General features: G+C 39.9%; 1 protein-coding gene across 34 annotated transcripts in view; it reads left to right on the top strand.

Moving 5' to 3' along the window:
- NRXN3 (neurexin 3) overlaps positions 1-27,567 on the top strand; it is a 982,026-nt gene that overhangs the window by 289,857 nt on the left and 664,602 nt on the right. For all 34 annotated transcript variants that reach the window (XR_005602064.1, XR_005602065.1, XM_039553074.1 and 31 more), the window contains 2 exons: positions 18,118-18,556; positions 23,576-23,959. Coding sequence is in view for 32 of the 34 variants with exons in the window: in XM_039553074.1 (XP_039409008.1) it covers positions 18,118-18,556; positions 23,576-23,959 (823 nt within the window). In the remaining 2 variants the exon portion in view is untranslated. The remainder of the gene's footprint in view (positions 1-18,117; positions 18,557-23,575; positions 23,960-27,567) is intronic.

Genomic DNA, 27,567 nt, shown 5'->3' with positions numbered 1-27,567 from the left:
TAATTTGGACCTCTTTTTAAGTTTTTGTGTTGGTTAACCACCTCCTACTACAAAACCAATTGGACCTTTAATCTGTTTGGAATTTGTCTTGACAATGCCCCCTAAATGTGGATCCTTTTGATGCAGTTTTCTACTGGAACAAAGATGCTTCAGAAATGTGGTGGTTTTACTTCATCTGCGGTAATCAAGTCTTTTCTTTATTTATCTTTCGAAAAAATAAACCAATGGAGCTTCTTGTCTTTTATGCTAAGGCATTTATTCTGGTTTTCAAATCCTGTTGAAGCTGCTTGATATATTCTTTGCAACTATTTAGAGTCCTTTCTTTAAGAAAATGTAGACATTAGAATGATACCTAGGGTTACAGTGCATATGGTATCAGTGCTGCATATTGCTTATTCTAGTCATTTGTCCTGAGACTGTATTGCCCTTTTGCCCATAGTATTTTACTGGAGGCTCACATTTTCTCCTCTGATGTTTTCTGAATTCTTTTCAAAGGTGCAGCTCCCTTGCAGCTTCCCCTTCATGGTTCTGTAGTTCATGGCCTGTCTTCTATGTTTTTAAACTTATATATTTGAGTATTCAAATGTTTTAAAAGCTGCTTGGAATGAAAGGGCCTGGACTTCCATGCGCTACGAATCACACTGTACGACTGATCTGTCATTAAGGTTGTTCAGTGGTCTGCCAAACTTGGTGTTACCTTCAAGTATCAGCTTCAGTGCTTTTTATATTTACTTCAAGGTAATTGATAAAATATTTAATACTATTGCATCAAACATAAATTCTTATGGTGCATTAGAAATACCCTTTATCAATAGTGCTACCCCACGACAAATACTTTGTGAGACTTGTCAGCTGAGGACTGATGATCGATCTATCTATCTATCTATCTATCTAATATTATGTCCAGTTTTGTTATTATATGCTGTTTATTTGAGCAGAATTGTCTTCTGGTGTTCAGCCAAATACCTTAAAAAATGTTTCATCTGTGCTTTCACCACTGTCATTCAAATTATATCAGGTTTATTTGACAAAAGCTCCTTTTACAAAGGAAGATCTAATGACATTAAGTATTGTATTCCTCTCCTTTAATGTTTTTATTAAACACTTCAGAGAGAAGCTGTTGTGCTATTTCCTCCAGGGTTGATGTTTCCTCCAGGCTAAACCATTCTATAGTTATACATCTTGTCCTGTTTGGCTTTTTAAAACATTCACACAACATTATCATTCTTTTATTCTTCTGTTATCTTTCTTTTATTCCAAGATTAAAAATAAACCCCAGTGATCATAAATCTCCTCATTCAGCTCTTTTAAGAAATTGGAGCAAGTGGCCCAAGTCTGTGAAATTAAAAATAAAACATGTTTATTCCTGGTAGCTGATCAACATCCTCTTTTATTCTCATGGATTGCGAAATACTTTTGTCATCTTGTGATATAAACACTTAGGTTCTTCATGTATTTATATCTGACAGAGAAAAAATATTGCATATTTCATAAATTTTAGAAGCTGAACCTTTTAAACAAAAAATTGCCATCTTGGTGTTATGATGGACTTTTGTATCAAGGTACAACTTTTTTTTAACCACTAGTGCATCCTATAGTGATTTAAAGAATTCATCTTTCCATTGGATCACTAGGAAATGTTGCACATTACTTCCAACCTGAATAGTTGTGATTTGGCTTTATCATTATGCTTTTATCTCTTAAACTAAACCAGATCTCCTCTCTCTGATGGAGATTCCTGTAGCATGTAGATTTGGATCAGCTTGTAACCTACCTTTGGATGAAATAAATGGAATTAGTTGGACACCTCACCCAGTATAGTATAAGATTAAGGTTTTTTGTGTTCTTTGATGTTTTTTAACATATTTTTAAAAACATAGGCAAGATAACAGGCCACAGTATTATTAAATGGTTTCACTAATACTATATATATAATCAGTGGCTTTTGTCTGTACTTCCTTGATAGCTTCCTACTTTGACACTGAAGAATCACAGTTCGCCCCCTTCAGAACTGCTTTACAAAGGCATTTCATGTTCAATTGGTTATGCACCAAGGCATGCATGCTCTTTTCATAGTCACTATTTGGAAGGCTTAGATACGGTTCCCATTGTGTGAGAGTTACTTACAGTCTTTGATCCTAAACCTATAATCTAGCAATGGCCTGAACTGAAATAATGTGTCTGAGTATATATTATTATATGCATGTCAAAGTGATAAGTAATCTGAATTTTAGTTATATTATTGTTCTTTTCCAAAAAACCACCTTAGGTGTCATGACTATGTAGTATCTGGAAGTTGCTCTGTGGTTGTAGTTCAGTTGAGGTAGGAATGAAAGTTTCTGGGCAGCGTCACTTTCCCCAGTGTGCTGCCTCAGTCTGTCTCTCACTGGCACCTGGAAAGCTTTATTAATAATGCTTCTTCAATAAAAGTATAAGAAACTTCAAAGAAAAGTGTATTTGTTTGCATATTTCCTCTTCTTGCCCTTATTTTTTTGATCCAAGGGATCCTAGGACATTGAAATAAGCCTGCAGTCCTAAATTTTTGGTAATTGATGGTATAGGATGATCCTTATGTTTCTCTGTGCTAGTGGAAACTGTCACTTGCAGTTTGGTCACTGCCATTTGCTACCTCCTCACTTCCCTGTCCTCACCAGTGTCTTCAACATGTAATAATCAATAGTAATTGTAGTAACAGTAGTAATAATGTGATAGTAATGTTTCTTTAGTGGTGTAGATTTTACGTTCAGTCTGGCAAAATGAAACTTGATTTTAGAAGGCAGTGACTATGTATTTTACACCTCTTACAGGAGCATGCAAGCCAAGTTTGCAGGACGTGATTAACATGAGGGGGTTTATTTTCTTGATTCAAGCTAATTTTAGGGTTTAACTTCCAGGGTCTAATACTTCTACATAAGCAAGGAAGAAAATGGCAAGAGGCTGATGATCTGCCTTTAAGAGGCACGTTAGCCTATGCAGGACAAAACAAATTTGTAGCACAGTGCAGAAACAGCAGTTGAGAACTTTTGTATTCTCTGGCTTCTGAACTTTTGTGGCTTTGTGAGGGATCTGGGACAGACGTCTCCAACCCATCTTTCCTTATAGAAGGTCTTGGGAAATAATTCTTACCCTTAGTAATGCTTGTTGATAGACCTGCATGCAAATGATGGGTTTGCAGTAAGAGATGTCAGGCGTGTGAGTGCCAGAACAATATGAGATTCTTGTGCTTTGGAGAGCAAAGAAATTGTGTTACAAAACCATACAGACCTTATGACAGAGTGACTGAGGAGTTAGAGAAAAAACTTGCCTGTTTGCTTACTATTTATATTGCTCCCAAAGCAAAATGGGGAAGCATGGGGTAGCTGAAAAATGCAACCCTTTCAAAGTGTATTGCCCTAGGGAAAGAAAGAGAAAAAAAGAGTATAGTAAAGTATAGAAAACAGCAGCACTTTCAGAGTGCTGTAATCATCACCACTAATCCTCTCCTTTTGAGTGCCTTATGTGTGAAGGACCCAAGCCAAGCAGAACAATGACTGCCTGGGAATGGCAGGACACAGCGATGCTGGGAAGCATCATGGGTTGAACACATATTCTCTAGCAATGTACTTTTCAGCATTTTCCTCTTGATATTCTACACATGGGGCTTTTTCATGTGGTTTTTGTGGCTTTTTTTCCTTTTTCTTAATTGCCTATTTGAAATAGTAAAATAATCAGAGCTGACATTGAGTTATTTGGAACAGGACTGTAGGCAATAATGTGCCCAATCCAGTATAGTTTACATTAGAAATACTCAAAAGCCCCTGTTGTCATTTCCTGTGTTTCCTCCCTCATCTGTGCTTCTTTCAGGTTTGCCCTTGCCAATGTGAAAAAAAGAGAAATGTATGAAGGAGCATGCTTAGGTTCTGCAAAGTCCCATTGCTGTCCCATGTACAGCAAAGTTAGTTGCATCTTCTGAACTGATATCTTACTTCTGGATATACTGGAGGGTGTGGAAAGGCTGAATTTTCAGTCAAAAGTATTCTGGTGTAATCTCACCTTCACCAGTCTTTTCTCTAGGAAATGGTAATTCCATCCTTGCCTGGCGTTTGTCGTGGTTTAACCCCAGCCAGCAGCCAAGCACTGCACAGCCACCGACAAGGTGGGGGAGAGAATCAAAAGGGCAAAACTGAGAACACTCATGGGTTGAGATAAAGACAATTTAATAGAAAAAACAAAAGCCACATATGCAAGCAAAGCAAAACAAGGAATTAATTCCCTGCTTCCCATGACAGGCAGTTGTTCAGCCATCACCAGGAGAAAAGGGCCCCATCACATGTAACAGTGATTTGGGAAGACAAACACCATCACTCCAAATGTCCCTCCCCTCCTCCTCCTTACCCCTGCTTTCTATGCTGAGCATGATGGTCTGGAATATCCCTTTGGGCAATTGGGGTTGGCTGCCCTGGTTGAGTCTCCTCCCAACTTCCTTGCTAGTGTGACAATATGGAAAGCAGAAAGGCCTTGGCTCTGTGTAAGCCCTGCTCAGCAATAACAAAAACATCTCTCTGTTATCAACCTGTGTTCGGCACAAATCCAAAGCACAGCCCCATACCAGCCACTGTGAAGAAAATTAACTTTACCTCAGCCCAAACCAGCACAGTGTTTCCATAAAATGATATGCTTTTGCTTTGTGAGCTACTTTCAGGGAAAGAGAAGGACAGCAGTTACTAGAATGCCAAGCAGTTTGTTGGTCACAGAGCTGCATAAGAACAGAATGTGGGGATCTGCATGCAGATGATGTGCATTCTTCTAATGCTACTTTTACGGTCCTGGATAAACGTGGGCTGGGCATCAGTTAGGGGGTGGTGAGCAATTGTGTGGTGCATCACTTGTCTGTCTTGGGTTTTCTTCCTCTTTCCTTTGTTGTCTCCTTTTTCTTCATCTTTATTATTATTATTATTATTAGTATTAAACTGTTCTTATCTCAGCTTACAGCTTGTACCTTTTATTTTATTTATGATTCTCTCCCATGTGGTGCTTTGTTGCTATCTAGGGTTAAATCACAACAGCATAGCCTAAAAATCACAAGTGAAGACATGAATACGCACATACACATATATGCACATAGAGCAGAGTGCATGCAGGTACTGTTTACAAATGTGTACAAACCCACATACATGCCTTCAGTAGCTACCAGTGTGGATCTCTACGTGAGTACATAAGTACATGTGCTTTCTTATGCATCTATGCACAGTATATGGATATGTAAATATATGTCAGTACATCCAGGCAAACAAATATAGCATGTAGGTTGATTACATGTCCAAAAATCCAACCAGTCCTTCACTGAGGAATATATATGAGTTTTTGCTTCCAGGAGTGAATTTTTTCAAGTTTTGTGACTATGTCAGCCATTTTCTCTTATTCTCTTCTTTTTCCCTTCAGCTGCCAGTAAAACACACAGACAAGTTTTCTTGATATACTAGAAAAAGAATAGCTGACTGATTTCTATGTATTTTGCTATTTTTGATAGTGTTTGCTCAGTGCAAGGAGAATAAAACTGCTGTAGAGGAGAAACAGTAGGTTCTTTGAGTGCCACATAGACAGAACAGTAATTTCTGTATTCTGGTCAAGGTGGTCTCGGTAATAACAATAACAGAGCCCTCTTCTCAATCCCCTCCTCCAAAAAAGGCAACTCCAGAAATGGAAGTTCACCATGTTCTGAGAGAGTTGCCATCACAGTAGTACCTCAGTGCTCTGTAAAGGTTGGAAAAGGTTGGTGGGAATTAAACCTCTACAGAGAAGTCCACTTAAACAGAAAGGTTTAGGTGAATTCCCACAAGAGTAGCTAAGGCAGATTTTATTTTATGCCTGCAAGTGTTTGATGAATGTAAGCTCTATTGCTCTGCTTAAGATCTGGTATAGATAATTCTTAAGCAGTAAGACAGTACTGAGCTAAACAGAAAATGTAAGTAAATTAGTCTTGTATCAAAGAAGCTTTCTTAGATGTTGAGATCAGTCTTCCTTGGGCTCCACACAGTGGAGATGGGAACCCCATGCCTGGGTGCATTAAAATGGCATTGTAACAAAAGTAAACAAACTGAGGGAAATGTTTACTACTGTTCAGTATTTACATAACAGAATTTCAAAACTGAAAGAGAATAGTAGATTATTTGCACTGATATGTGTTACCAAAATTTTTTCTCCAGCTATGCCTTAGGCACAGGGCAGTAATTAGGAAGAAGAAATATTCTTTTTTGCCATCTATTGACTTGTATGAATTCAGTTCCCTCTTTCACTTTCTCAAAATCAGGGATAGTGGCCCTTAGTGAGGGAGTGGAAGATAATACAATATTAAATAAACTAAAGCCAAGACACTAATATTCACAGAGTAACTTAGACTGCTCTGTAGGAATTTACTGTAGAAAGTATTTCTACAATGGTGTGCTCTTTTTTTTTAGCTCCCTTTGTGCTGGGAACCAGCTAATCAGGTGTCTCTTTTGTCTGGTGCTTAGTGCTGACTCCAGTCCTGACCTCTCTCCTTTCTGAAGAGCTCTCTCTCCTCCTGATTGCAGCAGCCCACCTACTTTGAGAAGGAAGTGTAATCTGGTGCTGAATTGGGTGCTGAGGTCCTCATCTGTCTCCATTCCTGCTTCTCATTTCAGTGCTTCCACTGGAAAACGTCACCCGTATTTGCTTTTGTTTCTGCTTTCATGTACTTTCCTTGAAGTTCTCTCACTGTGGCAGCAGTTCTGGCTGTGCTGAGTGCTTGCATATCCGCTCCTGTCCCCCGGGAGCTGCTGGACTTCTGCTCCATGCACACAGCTTCCAGATCAAAGCAAGGGATGAAGGTGAAGTTTTGTCAGCAGCCTTGGTGAACCCTGGTAGTGCCACGGGGAAGAGTATGAGTACTCTTCCCCAAGAAACTTGTAAAGGTGGTGGGGGCAGGGGAGAATTTGGTTAGTAAGAGTTTCTCTGGAGGCAAGATGAAACCATATGAACAGCTGAGGGGGGACTGTCCAATTTCAAGCCTTCCTTTATTGCTCTCAGACAGTGTTGCACTGTGCACTAAAGCTGTGGCTGGTGCAGCTGGGTGGCTTCTGGATGAACAGATGAACTAGGCTTTTTGGCATTACGGCAACTGGGGCTCAGTCCCAAGTAGAAGATAGGTATTGAATTTTTTTTTTTTTAAGTTTTTCCCCCCTCTTTTTTTTATTAGTGCTGCAAGCTTAGAGATGAAGGTCACAGATAAGAGAATTTTTAGATACACATGAGAGAAAGATATAAAAGTGCTTATGGTTCTTTTTCTCACATCAGGTTGGGGGTTATAAGATGACAGTATTTTTCTCTTGATGCCTCTTGCAGGTAGGGAATTAACTACATTCCCTGCCCTCTACAGCAAATATTCAAGCAAGTAGTTAGCTCATCACATCCCTGTTTTCACACAACATAAGGCCCAGTGCAGATAAATGGTTGGGGAATCCTACCTTTGAAGGGTTTGAGCTATGTTCCATGCCGTAGAATTTGAAGAGAGATGAGCAGAGAGATCCTGGAGAGATGTCAGTGTTGGCAAGTTATGGCACAGGGCAAAAAGAGAGGCATTAAAAAAGAAGTTTAGAATGCCATCGTATTTTGGGCTAGACATATGGAGACAGTCCTTCTCCTCCTCACCAGTCCATTTGGACCTGTGACAGATGGGTGTCAGCCATGGGATAATGTCATCCTGCCAATGGGAGTTCTTCAGCAGACCCAGAGTGTCTTTGGTCCCTCACAGGAGGAGAGCCTAGCTGAAGGCGTGCCTCTTCTTTGGGCGACACTGCAGATGGAGTGAGATGTCAGTGCCCCTGAGACCTTTGTGCTAAGGCTGAGGGAGGGAGACATGCTGGGATGCAGCACCCTCAGCTTCTAGAGCTACAACACAGACACCATGCTGCTGCAGTGGCACCACTTTTAGTCTGTACAATACTAAATCCACTAAATGCTTCCTCTGTTGCTGTAATCTCATTGTTACTTGAGCAGTGCTCACTTTTGAGCATGTGCTCTCCCATATGTAATGCTAAATATTTTCAAATTGATTTTTGCTGGGCAAGTGACAAAAACACAGAAGATGCTGCTGTGGTTGGCACAATTTGCTTAGCATTTGCTTTGCTTACATTGGAAACCTCAGCAGAGAGACTAATGCTTGCCTGGCATGTGGAGACTGAACTACCTTCTTGTACCTACCAGGGATATTCTAGTGAAGCAGCCCCAAGGCATACTGGCTAGGGAAGGTAGGTCCAAAGGAGTTTCCTCCAGCTGACATTTGTTTTCATTGCTACTGGTAAGATTAATTTTTTAAAATGTAAATCCATGAAATATGTAAAACTGAATTCACATGTAACATTCTGATATTTTCTGAATCAAATTATTTCATATTGATTATTGAGCTGACCCCAAATAATCTGGAGCCAGTTTAACACAAACTGTATTTTCCTGTCCAGTGCAGTTCATGTGTCCTGTAGGGCCCTTGTGTCTCTTCTCCCAGAGGGACCAGAGTATTTGGTTAAGCTGCTTTGTGGGAAAACCAGTCATATGTCTCTGATGATGTCAGGTGGGACACTGACATTGTGTCATGTGAAAGTATTTCCTGAGGGAAGGGAGACCAGAGGCAAATTGCAAGTAAATGCAATGCCTGAAAAATACTGGTTAACATAAACCAGTTAAATTCATGCAAAAGTTTTTCTGTTAAGTTTGATAAAACTAAACTTGCCCTTTTGGGTTGGTACAGATTGTAGTGAAGCATTTCATTGCTAATTCTCTGTGAAGCAAATGGAATTCTGTGTTAGAAAGAATGCTTCTGATGGAAGCATTCACCCAGCCATACTAAACAGATCTATTTCCTGAGATAGGTCTTTTGTACTTGCACAGCCTTAGGTGGATTTGAAATACAATGATATCACTAAACAGAGTGTTATTTGCTAAGTCATTGTCTGATAGACTTTTCAGTGTAATAAGGTTCAAGCCTTAGATGATCAATGGGGCCATCCTAAAATAATTCCTCTCAGCCTTTCAGATGAAATTCTTAAGACACTTGACAGTAATCATTTCCTCACTTAATCATCACTGAACCAAGCTCGACAGATTTAGCTTGTGCTTGCTAGACAAATCTGAGATTTCAGGATGCATTTGGGAGGGGCAGAGTATTCTGTAACTGGTGACTGTCTGTATAAGCTCACACAGAACTGGATGTAATTGAAGTCAACTCCTGCATGCTGGTAATGAAGCTGCTGTGATAATGATTTTTTAGAAAAATTTTTTTTAAAGTAATTATTTATTTTTTATTTTAGCTCTCAAGCCTTCATTCACTAGGAAGGTAATTTTTAAATTTAAGCTCTTCAAAATTGTGAGGTGTCAATATTGTGTTAATATAAGGTTTATTCTTTATGTGCTTGAACACTAGGTAAGTCCTTAGATCCATAGTAATTTGTTCTTGCACATGTTCCTCTACCCTTCCCACACCCCCCAACACAGAATCATAGAAAATAAAACTAGAATGGACCATGAGAGGTTATCTACTCCTTTACACTTCCACTGTCCCAAAACAAAATCAATGACATCTAAGTGAGTCTTGACAATTTTTTAAAAAGCCTCCAGTGACCGTTGCTCTTCAGACAATCTCTTCCAGTGCTTCACTGTTCTTAAATTAAAAAAACCCCTTTTTCTAACACTTTCTTGCTGTGATTTTTTGCCAATTATTTCTTGTTCTTTTCAGTGTGGGTACAAAGAAGAGGTTGTTCCTTTCTGCTTTGTAGCAGCCTTTTTCTATTTGAACACTTTATAGTGTCTTCTTTCAAACTTTTTTCTATTTTCTAGACCCCTGGTTATTTTCATTGCTCTTGTCAGGACTCTTTCCAGTAGTTCCACTCCTTTCTTGAAGTACAATTCTCCAAAATGGAGACGATCTCCAGCAGAGTACAGCACTATCTCTTTATATGTCTCCATACATTCCAGCATGCATCTTTCAACCCACCCAATGAATGATTTTCTCTGTGTAGCTAAGTGTTTATTTCTTCTATTTTGTTTTACCTCTGCACTAGGCTCAGTGTAAAACTTAGAATTTCCTCATTATTGTATATGGATGAATATTTTCAAAGTACAGACATATCTTCTCTATGTCCTTATATCCAGAAATACATCTAAGGTACAAATTGCTTTTCAGGGCTAACATGAGGTATATCTGTGTCTGTGGCATAGGTGAGGAACATCACAGCTGGCTGACTTGTCCCTGTCCTGCAGCTTTTTTCTTCTCTGTTACTAGGCCAAATGGAGGTTGAATAGAACATAAACAAGAGGAAAGTTCATTTTGTGCACCTGAATCTACAGTGAAATGCCTTAAACACTTTGCTATGACACAAAGGTGAACTATGTTGCTGTCAAATACCAGACAGTTAGTTTTCTACATTTGTATTAACAATCAGCTAGTTGTTTTGGAAACAGAATGAGAAATCTAAATCTAATTTCTCAGAGTATTTTTTAGCTTTAGCAGTAAAGACAAAGTATCTCCTTGTATTCACTTACAGATTTTGGCTAATGAGCACTTCTGCAAAACCAGTTCCACAGTCTCAAGGTGGCTGCTGTGATATGAGGAATACACTTTAGAAGATACTGAGTTTAGATGCTTTCTTACCATTGCTTAGAAAAATCTGTAGGAAAGTGATGTTTTAAGAAATATAGAAATGATAACATTTCCTGTGATCCCTTTCTTCACTTCTTGTAGAACTTGAAGTTTGTGTAGCAAGGAAGGAAGAGGACTTGGTGCTTCCATCGCAAAAGAGCATTCATCCTCAAATCATAGTTAATGCTGAAACCAATTCTACTTAATTTTACTGCTGCCTTTTTCTTAGATGAGGAAACTGCTTTAGTCTTTGAGGCTATAGAATCCTTCAGCAGCATTCCTCTTTCAACTATAAAAAGGTTTCTTCCCAATTTAGACAGTGTTATGAGTTTTCACAAATAAATATATATAATTTCTAATGTTCCCCTCATGTTTATCTCAGGATGCAGTTGTGGGGTCTGCAGTGACGTCACGATGGCCACATGCCTGTGCCTGGTTGTATGCAGACTCCACAGCTACTGCCGTGTCATTGATGGCCATGTGGCCGTTGTGATGTCCCTTTTGGAATCAAAGGACAGTTGTGACCCCAGTGAAGTCCTGGGTCCTCCGTCTTCTCTATCTGTTAAGGAAACATTTTCACGAAACCAGTTAAAGAAATTCCACCCTGCCTTTTTCACTCCTGTTTTATTGGCACCTTGAATGCCTTTATATCTGACTTTAGGGAGTGCTTCTCTGTATCTTCCTGCAAGTCTTTTGAAACTAAATCAATCTCTTTTCTCTTCTGGAATTTTCTACAAAACTTGAAGTTATTCAGAAACCATAATTGATTTGTAAGGTGGAAAAAAATTTTGTAGGGAAGCTTGAAATACTTCTGCCTTATTGTTTAGGTGTTTTATTCACCATACTCCTATTTTTACCTTGGAGTGAAGGAAACTTTCCTATCTGACCATCCAGGAGCTAGCCACTCTGGCAGTCACACACGCAGCACCTAAGCTAGGTAGAGACCCCTTTGCAGCTACACGTACCATTCTCACGTGGTCAGGCAAGGTTTCCTTACCAGCTCAACTCTGGGTTTCCTATAGCAGAATATCAAATCTCTGGATCCTTAAAACAGTTTAATCTTGGTTCAATAACTAAACAACAGCTTGAGTCTGGTGCCTCTGAGAAGGGGCCCTGAACAAAGGAATCCCTGGGCTTTTATGCCCCACAGTCTAAGTGCCCCAAAGTCTGGAGTCATTGGCTCCTGCTGTGTCTCTGAGTAGCTGATCACCTGGCTGGGCCACAGGTCCCCATGCTCTATGTTGTCCAAAGGGTTGGCAGTTCATGGCCTCTTTCCTTGGGCTCCTTCCACCCAGAGCTCAAGCTGCAGCTCACACTGCAGCTGCAAACCAAGCTACATGCACTGAATGGATTCTTCAACGCTGGGTGAACACATATTCTTTCTTAAACATAATTCAGATGAAATCTAGACTTACATTGCTCTATTCAACATTTCACAAATCATATTTGAGTCTTGATTGTTTGCTTTCAGTTACTTTTCAGCAATGTTCAGTGTATTGTTTTGCACAATAGGTAAATTAACTCTTTCAGTATGGGTAATGGTGATGGTGTTTATTACCTGAATACAGTTGTCATCCCAGTAAAACATCAAATATATTTAGACCAGGTATCTGCAGTCCATGTAGAGGTATTTAAATATGTGTAGGAACTTTAGGTACCCATCACTGAAGTCTTGGATTGCTTCATACATAGTCTGCCCCAAGCACAAAGTAAAGTGCTGCTAATCTGGTGTGTTTGTTTCTTCATGCTTGTCAGGGCAGGCTAGAGAAACACAGGTCTAATAAACCAATGGATAAAGTGTAATTTTTTTTTGCTGTAGGAACTTTTTTTGGTTATGTGCAGGTGCCTTTAAAGAGGTCTTGGGCTCTAGCCTGAATATCTAGCATTTAGCCTTTGGGAGAATTGATATGGGCAGCTGGGGGAGGGGTGCAGCCTGTGACAGAGAAAAGCAATATCCCGGGTGCAATAGGTGAACAATTTGGCAGGCCTTCAGAAGTGCTCTTCCTAGCTAGCTAAATATATGCAACCTTCAGGTTATTGCTTTTTTTCATGATGGTTCTAATTTGCCAGGCTATCGTTGGCCATTTCCCCTTTGGAGCATGCCTGTGTCCAGCCTGTACCAAAAATCATGTTTCCTGCTTAATAAAACCAACTTGGAGAGGAATTTTTATATTGGCTACTGGCCAAACATAGCACATAATTTTTCTTTCCTTTTTGTTGCTCCCTTGCTATCTGCAACTTCACTTGATTGCAGAGAGATGCTTTTCATCATTGTGAAAAGCCATCTGATTAGAGCTGTCATTAACCCATGAGTGAAACTTATAAGAAGTTTAGCTGGAGAAATTCCTTGAATGCTTCAGAAATGCAAAGTTGCCATTTTAAAGAAACCTCAAAACTAGATTGCGGATTTGTTTTAGCTCTGCCTAAAACAAGCTCTTCTTTCTCAGCAGATTTATAGGAAACATGATTTAATGTATATATTTTTTTCCCTCAGAATGTTTTAGATGTCATGAAATTCTATTGCTGATTATCAGGACCATGTGTATCTGGACTATCCCCTTCCTGACCATCCATTTATACTGGTCTAATTTATTAAACAAAGGCATTTTATGGTCAATATTCCTTTGTTAAAATGTATTTCGTAACAGTCCTCATGGAAAAGGAAAAACCAATTATTTTCTTTATTCTTATCTCATTTTTGCAATATGAAGTGATTTTAAGATTGGAGGAATGAAAGTTACTTTTCAAAAGCTCTGTGGATACCTTTTGCTAATATTTTTCTCCCCCTTTCTCTTTTCCACCTTCCTTCCCAAAATAAAGGAGATGTGTATGTCTGTATCAGGAATCACGTCCTTGACTTCCTTAGACCTTCTCTGATACACATATCAAACCTGGGATGAGCTCAAGCTTGTCTCTTTTTAAACAGGCAAGATTGGCATTGTTCAGAAAGCACCCGACATAAATGGACAGGTGTATGGGCACTGCTTTCATTCCTTTGCTTATTTCTCACTTGCTATGGAAGCCATGTGTGGCACTAGAAAACTCCTAGAGAGGAACAGAATTCTGAGACAGTCATGGTCTCATTTGAATTTAGAAGAGTGAGTTTCAGTAGGTATTTTGGCATATACTGAAGAGCCTTCAAGTTAGTTCAGAGGTTGCTCATAATATCAGGCCACAAGGTAGGAAGTGCTATGCAGACGGTAGATTCTACTGCCGGCAGAAAGCTTGCTCAGTGAAACATGAAAATGTTTCTTTGGCTTGCAGCAGGTGACTCTAAGAAATTATATTTCTTCTGTTTCTTGAAGCTTATATATTTGAACGATAGAATCAAGTTTTTTGTCCAAGACTTTTTGCTTGCCTTCTTTTTTCAGTTGAATGTTTTAAGGTAGGATCACAAACATGTAAAAATATGAAAAAAGCTTCACTGAAAGCACTGATGACAAGTCAGACCAGAACTGACAATAGCATCTTCTCCTTTACCAGGCAGTTTTAGCAGTTGGGAAGGATGTGCTTCATCTCTCCTGGAAACTGAACTGAAGCATCTGTTGATTTCATTAAAACACAAAGATTCATAGGTTATGAGGCCAGAAAGAGCCATTATGATAATCTAGGCTGATTTGCTGTATAATTAATTCCTCTCTCACTATATCTTTTAGAGAAAACAGGTTACTATTTTAATTTAAAATTTGCCAGTAGCAGAGAACACACCATAACCTGTAGTAAATTATTTCAGTAGGAAATTACCCTCACGTAAAAATAAGTCATAATATTTTAAAATGTGAATTTCTCTAACTTCAGTCTCTAGCCCCCAGATCTCATTGTCCCTTTGTCACATGCATTGAAGAGCCCTCTATTGCCAAATTCCATTTTCTGCACAGGTACTTGCAGATTGCAATCGAATCACATTTTAACCTCTACCTATTAAACAGAATGAATTTGAATGTTCTCCACTATGGGACATGCATTCCAGTCATTTAATGATATTCCCTCTTCTCAATCTTGAACCTTTGGTTTAACAATTGAACTGCCATTATCAGAAACTGCCTTAGCATTTCTCCATTCCTGCCAAGGATTCACACTGGTTTTACACCCAAGGATTATTTCTATACTTTTCTTTTATTGTTATGGTGAGAATTCCGGTGTACTTGATTATACATCAAGATGTTGATGTCCAAATATGTCTGTCAATAATACCTCAAGTCAACTATGGAAACGCTTGCACTTTTTCCATAAACATAGGTGCTTTTTAGATTTCTCAAGCTACATGTTTTGTCTTGGAGTTTTTTAGAAGAAAATAATTTAGAACAACATTTGAATAACAGAGATTCAGATTGGGGTGGATATGTTTCTTTGAAAAGATTGAATTCAGAACTCTTGTATCTATTCAACACCCTTTCTCCTCTCTTCCCGAGGTCTTACTTTGTGCTTGCTTTCTTGGTCTGTTCTTTTCAATCTTAGCCTCAGATTCTGAGGCTAACAATGACAAAGTCATTGCTAGTGACTTTCTTGATTACAAATAAATTTATGTAATTTTTTTCTAGTTCCTTTGAAAGCATTCTGTCTCAAGGATTCTCCAGCTGTGGTACTTGTGTGACTAATGAAACACAAAGCAGTCAGCATCAAACCTCAAGAAAACCCAGAGGCAAACCCTCTACATTTTCCCAGAAAAGATGGGACCTGTTACTCAAGTATCAAATGCATCAAGGAAGGAGATGTAACCTGTATGTGGCTCAGCTGTATGTGGCAGCTCCTTATGTGTATATGATATTCCCTCTACCAGCAACCCGCAGAGATTGCGGAAAACAGATCACTGAGTCATGGCTAGAATCAACCCAGCACCACCCATCAATCATATGTAGGGTAGTGTGCTACCTGTCTGCTCCCCTCATGTATGGAAAGACTGGGTCAAGATACAGTTTAGAGGAGTGCTGGCTTGAGCAATTGTTAGTGGTATCCTATAAGGGCAGCTCTCCTACCTTAGGATCATTAAAACCATAGCTCATTAAGGCCCGGTGTTCTCCTGCCCACCAAAGCAACTCCATACTGTGGTGAAACCAAAAATTCAACGTTGCACCAAAGTTGTAAGCCCTGGTGGGCCTGAAGAATGGTCAATCCATGCACCCAGTACAGTGTCTCCAATAGTGGAGGGTGCAAGTGCTGTCTAGGGATAACACATGAGCATGGCTGCTATCAGTGGCGCATTTCCTTACATTCCCACAGCACCCACTGCTGTTGGTTTTCATTTGCTGGAAGACACACTCCTTCCTTTTTCCTTTAGTATCAGTTTGTGGATTATTTGCTGTCCATTTTTATTTCTGGTTCCTTTTGCATCTATGTTGCACCCTGCTTCCATGACCTTCCCTGGCAGCAAGTTCCAGAAGTTCACTACCCTTTGTGTAAATAAGTACTTCTAAAAATCCGTTTTATTCTGATTTCATACAAGTTTCAGTAAGTGCCTCTAACTCTGTTATTGCTGGGTTTGGCAAAGAGCAGTTCTACATTAACCTTCTCCATCTTCTGTAAACGTCAATCATATTTTTCTCAGTCCTCTCCAAATATGAGCTTGGCCTTTTCATGCTATCCTCATAAAGCATCCGCTTCCATCCTTTTAGTTGCTCTATTTATTTCTTCTTTCTCCTTGAGAAGCAGAGACAGGACTTCATGCAGTGCTCAGAGCTAAAGTCTGACTGAGGTGCACCTCATTGTCTGGCAGGAGAGGAGGCTCTAATGCACCCCCTTGCTGTGTCAGTGGAAGGAGGTGTATCGTCTCTCTAATGAGAGCATTTGACATGATTAATCTGTAGAATAAAACTACTACAGTCCCATAAATTGAAAATGTATTTTATCCCTGTTGCAGATATTAATAGACTTGATGTTTCTGATGCCTGTGTGAGGGCAGAGCATATTATTAGGAATTGGAGCAAAAGAAGCTACTGTGGGTCAATACCGTCCTCTGCTGGGAGGAACTAGAGCTTTGTGCCATTTCACCAGATGGGATTTAACAGCTGGCTTCTCCTTTCTCTCTGTGTTTTGCCTTTGCAACAGGAAAATCTGATGCTGTGCTGACTGCACTAGTGAAATTCTCCTTTAATGCTTAGAGAAAGCTGGAAAATTTTTGCTAGCTATGAATGTACTGAATTGTGATTTCATTTATTTTTTCATCCTGAAATCACCTAATTTATAAGCATCATTCTTTCCCTTGTTTGCCTTTTAATATTTACCACATACACATTTCTCTGACTTTCCTGTCCTAATTGTACAAGTAGCAATGCATATCTCAATTCCCTTCTATTTTTGTAACAAATTGCTGACAACTCACGCTGATAGGATTTTGAAAGCAGAAATCAAATGTGTGTATGTATATGCTATATGACACAGACATAAAGTATTTTAGAATAATGACTCCTTAGAAGAAATCAGAGTCTTCAGTAGTATCACTGAACAAGAATTCAATAAAAATTGTGCTAGTTGCAGAAGTGGTTTTGCTTGCTATGTGTTCCAGCTCTGCATTTAGCAGGCATGGAAGGTGACTGAGATGAAGTACAGTTTACAAGTATTTCAGTTTTGTGCCTTCTCTAGTTCCTGCCTCTGTGAGAACAGCACAGGCAGAGAAGAGTCTGCTTTCCAGAAATTAATTCTGTACCTGGGAGAAAGAGAAGAGTAGGAGGTCTGGGCTCCTGGGTATGCTCAGGAGTGCTTGCCTGCTTGACACTCTTCTCTTGGCTAATTTCAATACATGTAGCAACAACAGAGCCCACAGTTCTGGTCCTTAACCAAGAAAAGTGAGAGTTCAGGAACTGAAAAAATACAGGTTTTTATTTGTTAGCCCAGAAATTTCTGGTTTCTTGAAGCAAGGATAAGCTATAGAGATATCTCCACGGCAAGTTTGTGTCAATAGTGATCTAAGATTTCTTGGTCAGAGAAATTTTAAGTCTTTGTTATTTTTTTCTTTAGGAGCCACAGGGTAATCACTAGCAGTTCACAGCAACTTGCTGAAATTCTTTTGCATCTCTCTCCTAGTAGCTAAGTAGGCTTATAGGAATAATAGAGAAATGACAGTGGTGGTACCAAGTTCCCTGCTGTGGCTAGTAGAGATGGACATGGAGGTTACACTTTGTTATGTATTTTGTATGGGATTTATGCAAATATAACAGCACGATACCAGACACACACTGGATTTTATGTACAGAAGCTTTTACAGCCGAGTGGGCCTGTGGTAGAGTTAATTGTTCTCACTGCCCTTCAGTTAAATATTCTCTTCTGACTGCTTATCTGATCTACAGCCATTGCAAAGTACCCATTGCTGTCATTTCTATACACTCTCCTGGTTCAACTCACCCCCTCTGTCATGATGTCAGACTCGCGCTGTTCTCCTTTCTTCTCCCCAGTGCCTTTTGGGAAAAGTTTATCTCCCATGGCTGAAAGTAATTGGGGTATTTGTATTGTATGCAGGATTGATGTATGATACTTTTCCTTGTGTCTGGCAGGTTGTTTATAAGAATAACGACATTCGTCTGGAGCTGTCTCGCTTGGCACGGATTGGTGATACTAAGATGAAGATCTATGGGGAAGTGAAATTCATATGTGAAAATGTGGCTACACTGGATCCCATCAGCTTTGAGACGCCTGAGGCCTATATTAGCCTGCCTAAATGGAATACCAAAAGGATGGGCTCCATCTCATTTGATTTCCGAACCACTGAACCCAATGGACTGATCCTTTTCACCCATGGCAAGCCTCAGGAGAGGAAAGATACCAGAAGCCAGAAAAATACAAAGGTAGATTTCTTTGCAGTTGAGCTTCTAGATGGAAACCTCTACTTGCTGCTGGACATGGGCTCTGGGACCATTAAAGTCAAGGCCACCCAGAAGAAAGCCAATGATGGAGAGTGGTATCATGTGGATATTCAACGAGATGGAAGATCAGGTGGAGTTATAACTTTTTCTTAAATAAATTCATATTTCAGATTCAGACCTAGGGCTATGTATTAATTCTCAGAACATTCAAAACCTGTTAGGTATCAGTCACCTCCTTTAGAAAGCTTAGTGTTACTCCAGTTATGTTTATCCAGCAAAGCAAAGATGTGAATGGCAAAGTTTTCATTAAATGTTTAGTGTGAACATTGGATAGCACATCACAGTCTATTAATGTTTTATTCACAATCCTCAGATATTCTGGACCTATCTTTGCAATTGCATGCATAGTTACAGTGATGACTTCTTTGTAGGCCATGGTAAGGTTTAAGGTCCTTAGGACCATTGTTCTCAGTTTGAGAAATTCTTACTGATCTACTTTGGGTTTCTGCATTTGGGATGTTGCAGTGAGAAAAATAAGAGTAACGGGCACAACCAATAACAAAATTATTACAACAAATCAACATTTTCATCCTGTTCTGTTTCCTTTAGTATTCTGTAGTTTTGATTAGGTTTCTTTACTCTCTTGGATGACAGATTGTAGTCTTAAAATCTGAGTCAGCGTTCAGTGGATGTTTCTTTTCTTTCTTTGCAGTTTCTCATTTTTGAATATGGGTTTTAGTTTATTTCTAAAAATACAACTACCATGCAATTGCCAAGAGATACTTTTATTGTTTCCAGTGCTGAATATCAAGCTAACCTACTCATGATGTACTCTGAAATTGTGGGGGAAAACAAAAATGCTCAAATACTGTAACTTCATCTAGAGAATAGCAATTGTACTTCAATTTTATCTGAACCATTGGGATCTCAAGGCCTTCACTTCAAAAGGAATTTTGCTTGCATTTGCAAGTGGATTTGAGATTTGTCTGGTGATCTCCAGATGATAGTTTTAGGTCCCTACTTTTATGCTTCCAGTTGCTGAATACCATCAATATAGAGAAAGCAGTGCTAGAATTTGCTTCCCCTGAGTTTTTAGAAGAGCTGACTTTGAGATACCATGCAAAGCCTAACTGTTTGAATAGGTCTTTGCCTGAAGCTAGTTTTTCCTTTGAGGATGTGAGTAGTTTCTTTGTATTTGGCATGGTGCTCTGCTTGGACTTAATATGTGTGGTTATATTGCTATCTCCTAAAGACATCGATAGGAGCATTTTACAAAGGAAGCCATAAATAAATAAATGGAGCTTTGATTTCTTTCAAATTGCTAAAATTTAATTAACTTCCCGGGATAAACTCAATTAATTGTGTTTCGTACTGACTTCAGTTTTGCTTGCTCACTTGGGTGCTGTCTCATCCCTGAAGAAGCAGCTTAGAAGAGGCAGAAATGACACTAGGGTCTATGCAAAGAATGTTTGCAAAACCCTACTAGGAGGGACACACGTTCATTCGGACACGTTCACAGGAGGGTGTGGCAGACGGCATTGCTACCTGATGGATGACACTGTAGGACTGACTTGTTTGTCACTTGGCAGGGAGGTTTGTGGTGTTCTGGACACTGATTAGAGGTAACAGATTTTGAATTGAAACAGTTTTCTCAACAAGAAAGAACGTGTTCGTGTGATGTCTTGTCTTTTTTTTTTTTTTAATTTAAGTGTATTCTCTGCTTACAATGAATACTTGGTTAATGATCCTAATGACTGATGTCTTGTGTCCTGAGAAAACCAGGATATTGGCATTGATTTCTTCCCATCGTACCTTTAGCAAGCATCAGTCACTCTTATCCAGTGACACTTTGGATAGGTGTGAGAAAGGAATTCAAGATCTCTTCTTGTTTAGTCCGTGGCTTTTCTTCCATGTGTGGACTGGAGAATGGTTACACCTTGAAGATTTTTTTTTCCCCCCAATATGGATGACTATAATTTAGAAACTGAACTAATTAATTTACTTAATGGAGGCTAAACACAGCTATTTGAGTTTAATGAGCTAGTGACCTAGAAGTTCTGATTCTTCTTACTAAAGCAGCAAGGCCTATATTAGGTGTCATCTCTCCCCTTCTTTTTTCCCGTTTTTCTAACAGTCCGAAACTTCAGATTCTGCTGATCTTAGTAAAATAGCTTAAAAATCCAAATATTCACTGTTGCAGTGCACTAAGGCAGGGAAGCTTGGCAGTCATGCTCAGGTAACCTGTGGCATCTCTAGTCCCCTTAGGCCTTGTGTATGCTTTGGTCTGTGTTGGCCACCAGAGCAACAAAACCTGTTTTTGTCCTTCTACTCTGACAGAAGCTGGCAGCATGGACATGGACACCTAACGTCCTGTAACCTTTCTGTCCTTGGGGAAAGCTCCCACCAAGTGTTCACAAAACCTGTCACAGTTTCTAGCCAGGTAACAGTGAGCATGTTACATAGGACAATGTTTTCATCTGGTCATCAGCTACAAAACATGCATGACTTCCCACCTGATCAGACACTGAAAGTCTTACTGAAAGGTTTGGTTTACAGTTGTATCAGTGCACTGTTTGGTGTGCCAGTTCTGCCCTCAGTGGCTGGGGTGTTTTGGTCTGTTTGTTCTTTAGTCCAGCACAAAGTACCTAAGGCACTGCAGAGGAGATGCTTAGATGCTTCTGATTTCTCAAGATGGGCTTGGATCTACTCTAAGCAGAGTGGCAAACATGGGATTTGGAGGGAAAAAATTAAAAAAAAAGGATGTCAGCTTATGTGAGTGCTCCTTTCTAGGATCAATACAGAATTTTTCCATCTCAGCAGCTTGGTCTTAAAAGTGCTGTTCATCCAAACTAGTGCCATCTCCTTACAGGAATTACTGCAGGGTACAAAACACTCAGAATGTTTAGGTTGCTGTCTAGCCTATTTCTGTTCATCATCTCACTGTCTTTCTCCAGGTTTTACACATCATGGTATCCAATATTTCTTGTCTTTTGGGGGGTTTCTTTACCTTTGTGGCATTTGCACATGTTTGTTCTCTCCGCAGTAGCAGCTGTCTAGAGCTCACCCCTCCAGTGTTTTGGTTCTAAGCTTTAGAGTAGTATGTACTCTACAGGCTGCTTTTGAGAAGTAGCAGTGGAGATGCTGGAAGGGGAGCTGCGTTCCTGTGGTTCTGTGACATGCTGCCTGTGTGACAGTATGTGTATTGTCACATCTTCTCTTTCCCTATTTTATGTGGTGCTCCAGCTTGTTTATACAAAATGATTCATCAAATAACTGTGGTTCTCTTTGAGCCTCTAATTTGTAATGCCTCTGTTGCTTCTGACACTCTGCTGCCTCTGACATTATTCCTTAATTATTACTGAACATCACACACATGGAATACCTTGTGTCTGTATCATATATGCAGTTCTCTAAGAACACAGAAGAAGACACCTCTTGCAACTGAAGAAAAAGTGTGTGTACATGACTGTACTTTCTCACAGAGACAATAGCTAGAGTTAACCCTATCAGCTCTCCTTCCTTATTGTAGGGATGTCTGATAAAAATGCAATGATGTGGACTTAATCTTAAAGCTTGGATAGTGTCTCCGAAGACAGGCTGTTTTAATGACAAGGCAATTGGATGTGATGATGCTAGGGAGATTGAATTGCTGATTTTTAGATGAGTGTGTAGTGGGCAGATGTCCCCGTCACAGAAACTGCTGAATGTTCTTCAGAAGAGTACAGTGCTCTGGAATGTGAGAGATGTGCATTATGTTCCCTGTTTTTCTTTGGATGCACTGTCTGACCTTAAACAAGTCACTTTGCTTTTCTGTACCTGTTTTACATATCCTGATTATATTTCTGTATTATATGTTCTGATTATTTTATGTGCTGGGACAATTTCTTGAAATATATGTGAATGGCCTCAGTGCAGTATGCCCATATTTTATTTGGAGCATATGGAAGCTACCACAGTTTTAATAATAACTGTTCTTCAGCGATAAGTTTGTCTCTTTCTCCCTCAATTTTCCTGAATAAAACGGAAATTAGAAAACTTTCTGTGTAAAACTGTACAATATTTTACTTTGGGACAAACTTCTGAAGATTTCTAGTTCAATCTAGGCTTTCTTCAGGGTCGTGTGCAGTTGTGCTTTGAATGCCTTCAGTCCGGTAGACCCCTCTGAGGTTTCTGTTCCCGTGTCTGGCCACTCTTGTGGTGAAAAATGTCCTTTTCTATGGAGTTGGAGATTCCCTTATGTTGTGGCTTAGGAATGGTACTCTCCAATTCAGTGGTCCCATTGAGACACTCCAAATCACATTGCTCACTTGCTTCCCCTGGCCATGTCCCTCCCAGCTACTGCAGAGAATTAACTCTGTTCTAGCTGGAACCAGGACACCTTACTGCAGCTTGTGTCTCTTGCCCCTACAAGTTCACAGTGCCAATTCATGTTCAAGTTGTCTGCCATGTCTCCAGGTCCTTTTCTGCAGAGTTGCTCCTTAGCCAGCTGGTTGCTAGCCTGTACTTATGTGTGAGGCTTTTCTGACCCAAGTGTAGGACTTTGTATTTATTAGTTTTAATTTGCATCAAACATTGCTATCAGTCCTTTGCTCCACCTTGTAAAGGTTTCTCTAAATGGTAACCCAGTGCTTCCTCCAATGCATCAACCATTCTCTCCATGTCACCTACAAACATGTCTATGTTGGTCCCTCATCCAGGTCCAGGTCTGGAGGTACTGATGAAGTGTTTTCTGAAAGAGCTATATAGTGGGAATTAAAATGCTTTTGCTTTTCTTTTTACTCTCTAGTCCTTATGCCATCAAACTCCTGTGTGTTCTCAGTAAGTTTTTGCTTTGCTGGATGAATACCATTGTAATAATGCTCAAATTTTACATGTTATGATTTAGCCATTGAATTGCTATGCTTCTGACTTTATAATGCAATTTGGGATACAGACACATGATGATCAATCACTGCATGGAAGTACTTAGGACCTGTGGTTCAGGAGGAGAGGGATCTGTGTGAGAGACACTGTTAGCATTCCATTTGGATAGGGAAGAATCTTCATTCTCCTGTGCTGAACCTTAAACCTCACTCAGTTATTGGAAAAAAATGAACTAAACCGAGTCTGTAGTTGAAAGTGTTGATGTCTCCTTATCTTCCTCATTTAGGTACTATATCAGTGAACAGCCGACGCACCCCATTCACTGCTAGTGGGGAGAGTGAGATCCTGGATCTGGAAGGTGACATGTACCTTGGTGGGCTGCCAGAGAACCGGGCAGGACTCATCCTTCCCACAGAGCTCTGGACAGCAATGCTGAACTATGGCTATGTCGGCTGTATCCGAGACTTGTTCATTGATGGGCGAAGCAAGAACATCCGGCAGCTGGCAGAGGCACAGAACGCCGCAGGAGTCAAGTCCTCCTGCTCCCGCCTCAGCACCAAGCAGTGCGACAGCTACCCATGTAAGAACAATGCAGTCTGCAAGGACGGCTGGAACCGCTTCATTTGTGACTGCACCGGCACCGGCTACTGGGGTAGAACGTGTGAGCGAGGTAAGTTGTGTTCTCTGACTTCAGTTACACGAAGCTGAAAGTGTGCATGAGAACGAGAACAAAATCCAGTGTTCCTGTAAGACTCTCACCTGTCCTTGTTGGTCTTCCCAATGCTAAGTTCCAGCCCCCACACCAGGAGAACTTTCTTCTCTGATTGTTTCCTTCCAGTCTTTTCCACCCTCATTTCATGAGCTTACTTGGCCACTTCACTCCCTAAGCCCTCTGAAGATCTTCTCTTTGGGTTTCAGAGTTTCTTTGACTAAGTATGGTTTGTCTCCTGAGGCAGAAAATGCAGTTGCATGTGAGAAGTCTCAAACAAATTGCTGGAAACTGTACCAAGTGTGAGCTTTAGTTATGGAGATTTTTCTTGCATGGGACGGACAATGAATCCCAGTTCTATCTAGGCTTCCTTTTTTTTTTGTGTAGTAGAATTTCCTTGATGACTGTTTATGAGTAAAGCCAGCTAAAGGGACAGTGTTAAAAGCAGCATGTCTCCAAGTTCACCTCTGATAAGGCAAATCTGTAGGAGATTAGTGGGAGATTCTTTGCATCTTAATTGTACTCATCCAGAATTGTGATTTAAAGACATATGATTGGAGATATGAAGCCCAAGTGATGCTGGTGTAGGCAGGCAAATTTTCTATGTGTTATAGATCACATGGAAAGGAATTTACTAATGGAAGATATTTGAACTATATAAGGAACATAGGTGGTTCCTATTAATTGTTGTTATCCTTATTGTGCTGGTGCCACCATCAGAATGAGGTAGGTGAGTGGTTTTACAGAAAAAGATAGGGCTAAGATCAGTTACAAAATCCCCCACCTCCCTAAAGGATGTTTTCTTATATTTAAACCAGTGTTTCTGTTAATCTTTGGCCATTAGCACTGCATTTGGGCTAAACTGCATCCCCAGTACACCCAAGAATTAACTGTAAACCATTAACAGAGTCTTAGGGCTTTCAGTCCCTTCTTTATATCACCTCACTTGGCATCATGGTTATAGCATGTGTCTTAGAATTGGAAATTCAGATATTTTTGATCTTCTGCTATAGATATTTGAGCAGCTCCTTTCCCATTTAGTGTCCCCTTTATGTATTTTTTACTATTGATCATAGTAACATGCCACTTATGAGGAAGAACATGAAATTTAGGTACAATGCATAAAATATTAGGTAGAATTGAGATTTATAATTCATTCACTTTGAAGAGGATTTTCCTCTTTGAAGAAAGTTTTTGTTAATGACCAAAATTCTTCCTATATGGATGGGATTTAGTTTTACAGCACGAGATCTGTGATTGTTCATAAAACTGCTCACAGCCAGTAATTCATTGCCTGCTGCCCTAAGCAGCAATAGTAGTTAATTGCCAGTGGGCCTTAAAACAACTGAAGCATCAACACTGCCATCCGTGCTGGGGGAACATGGGTGAAAATGTAAGATTCATGGGCATCAGCTGTGCCAATGTCAGCTCAGCGTTCTCTCTTTTGACTACAAGGGATTTGAAAATTCTGGAAAACATCAGGTAGAGGTTTTCTCAGCCATACCCTTGGGAATTGTTTTGGCCAGTTGTTGTGTGATTAGGTTTTATACAAACATGATAAAAGGAAGCGCTACCATAAATGCATTGTTCCCCCACAAAATTGCATGTGTGTTTGCCCTTGGTCTTTATTATTAGGAGTGACCAGCTCTGTGATTCAGGGCTTTTTGGAGTCTGTCTCATGTCCATCTCCTGGACCTGGCTCTCAGAAGAGACTCCAAAGCTAACAGTGACATAAAGAACAGGGTTCATGTCATGTACCTTTATATATCTGTGGTGTTAGCTTTTGCTACTTTTACTGTCAGTGAAAAGAAATCAGTAGATTAAAGGCATGTAAGCATTTTAATTTGGGAGAAATGAATATCAAGTCTGGCCTGAGATTCATAACTTGGCTGTGCTCTGATGGGCATCAGTCTGAATTAGGAAGATATATTTATGAATTAATGTCTAGCATGGGAACTTGAGGTCATAAATATATTTTAGAATCAGAGTGTATTTAAGGTTAACAAAACTGTGATGAAACAGTTCAGGACAGCATAAAAGATGTATGCAAATATCCTAATCCTGAGAAACTAATTTTGTCTGTAATTAGAAACCACAGACCCATTGCTGATTTAGTCCCAGTGTCAGGCAAAACATGGCTATAATGCCTGACATTCCTTGGCAATGTGAGAAGCAGCTTATAGGGAATAAATATTTGAGACTGGATACCTGAAAAAAGTTGTACAAATTGAAGTGCATTTGACTCCAGTACATTTATGTGGTCTTACATAGCAGCCTCATACTGCTCTGATAAGTGTCAGAGAACTGCATTAGTGCCCACTGATTTTGCCTCCATGAGCAAAAGCATTGCAGGCTACCAGTGATACTCTTCATTCTCCTGGTCTGGCACCCAACGATTATTGCAAGTCCTGATTGCATCTGGTCTGTGATCCTAATACTGTTGGAAGGAGAAAGGTTGAGATGGAGACTGGGAAGGGAATCAAAGTGAGAGATGCGGCCATGCCACAGTGGCACTGCTGTGTAATGACTGATGAGCTGCGACAGGACCCGGGGGCAGCCAGGCTGGTGCATAAGGAGAGGAACAAAGAAGGAGCAGGCTAGATCTTCTAATATGGGACAGCTACTGACCCACTTTTCCAGTCTGCCACCTCTCACTTTATTCTGTTCTTACACTTCTCTTCTCCTAAAAGAGGAGTGTAACTCCTGCAACCCAAGATGTATGATAAAGGGTTAAGGGGCAGGGTAGCCTAGCATAAAGAATCTCCTGTGCTTGGTGACTATCAAGAAAATCACTCTTTGTCACAAAGCAAAGCACATACTTAACATCTAGTTAGAGAACTAAAAATAGGGAGGACGTACGTACAACTCTAGGAAGAGAAGCAGATGATTAATTTGTTGTTGATGATAAAGTCTGTCTCACACCTTCCAGGTATAGTATTTTTACATTTATAATGCTGTATTTCTCATAAATTTTATACTTTTCCATATGAAGGACATAATATATTTAAAAGTGACTAAAAAGGAAATTGTTTTTGTCAGTTAGAAAAGAAGTTTGGATTCCTTTTATTCATGGTGAAATAATACAAATACACAGTATTCAGTATGTCACTTCTATCTAAAGCCTGTGGGAGTTTGTCTTGTCAGTGAAGTAACATCTCTGTGTATTCAGCCAGTTACACTGGATGCAATGTAGACTTTGGTTACAGTGTTCTGCTCAGACAGGACTTCTGTGCAGATAGAGAAACCTTGCTGGAACTGGCGTTTGACAGGGCACAGAACAGAGAACTGCTGCCAAGGCCTCAAATTCATTCTTAAAATTCCAGTATCTAATAATTATTTCAGTATTGGCAGTGATGTAAGCAGACAAAGGTGTTAGCAGTCTGAAAGTGTCATAGTTTCTAGTAGTAATGTAGTTTCTCCTTGGCTCATTGAAATTTCATAGAAGAGATGGGGTGAGACAGGGAAAAGACCATATTGTGCTTTTGTGGGCCATAAGTGCTCAGTGCCAGGCTGTGAGGCTAAGCAAAGGCAGCAGCAAATGCTGGCAATTAGCTTGATACAGTCCCCAT

The sequence above is a fragment of the Corvus cornix genome, chromosome 5 (assembly GCF_000738735.6).
Source record: "Corvus cornix cornix isolate S_Up_H32 chromosome 5, ASM73873v5, whole genome shotgun sequence".
NCBI classification, from domain to species: domain Eukaryota; kingdom Metazoa; phylum Chordata; class Aves; order Passeriformes; family Corvidae; genus Corvus; species Corvus cornix.
The sequence above is the reverse complement of the archived record's forward strand: the minus strand, read 5'-3'. Positions and strand labels throughout refer to the sequence as shown.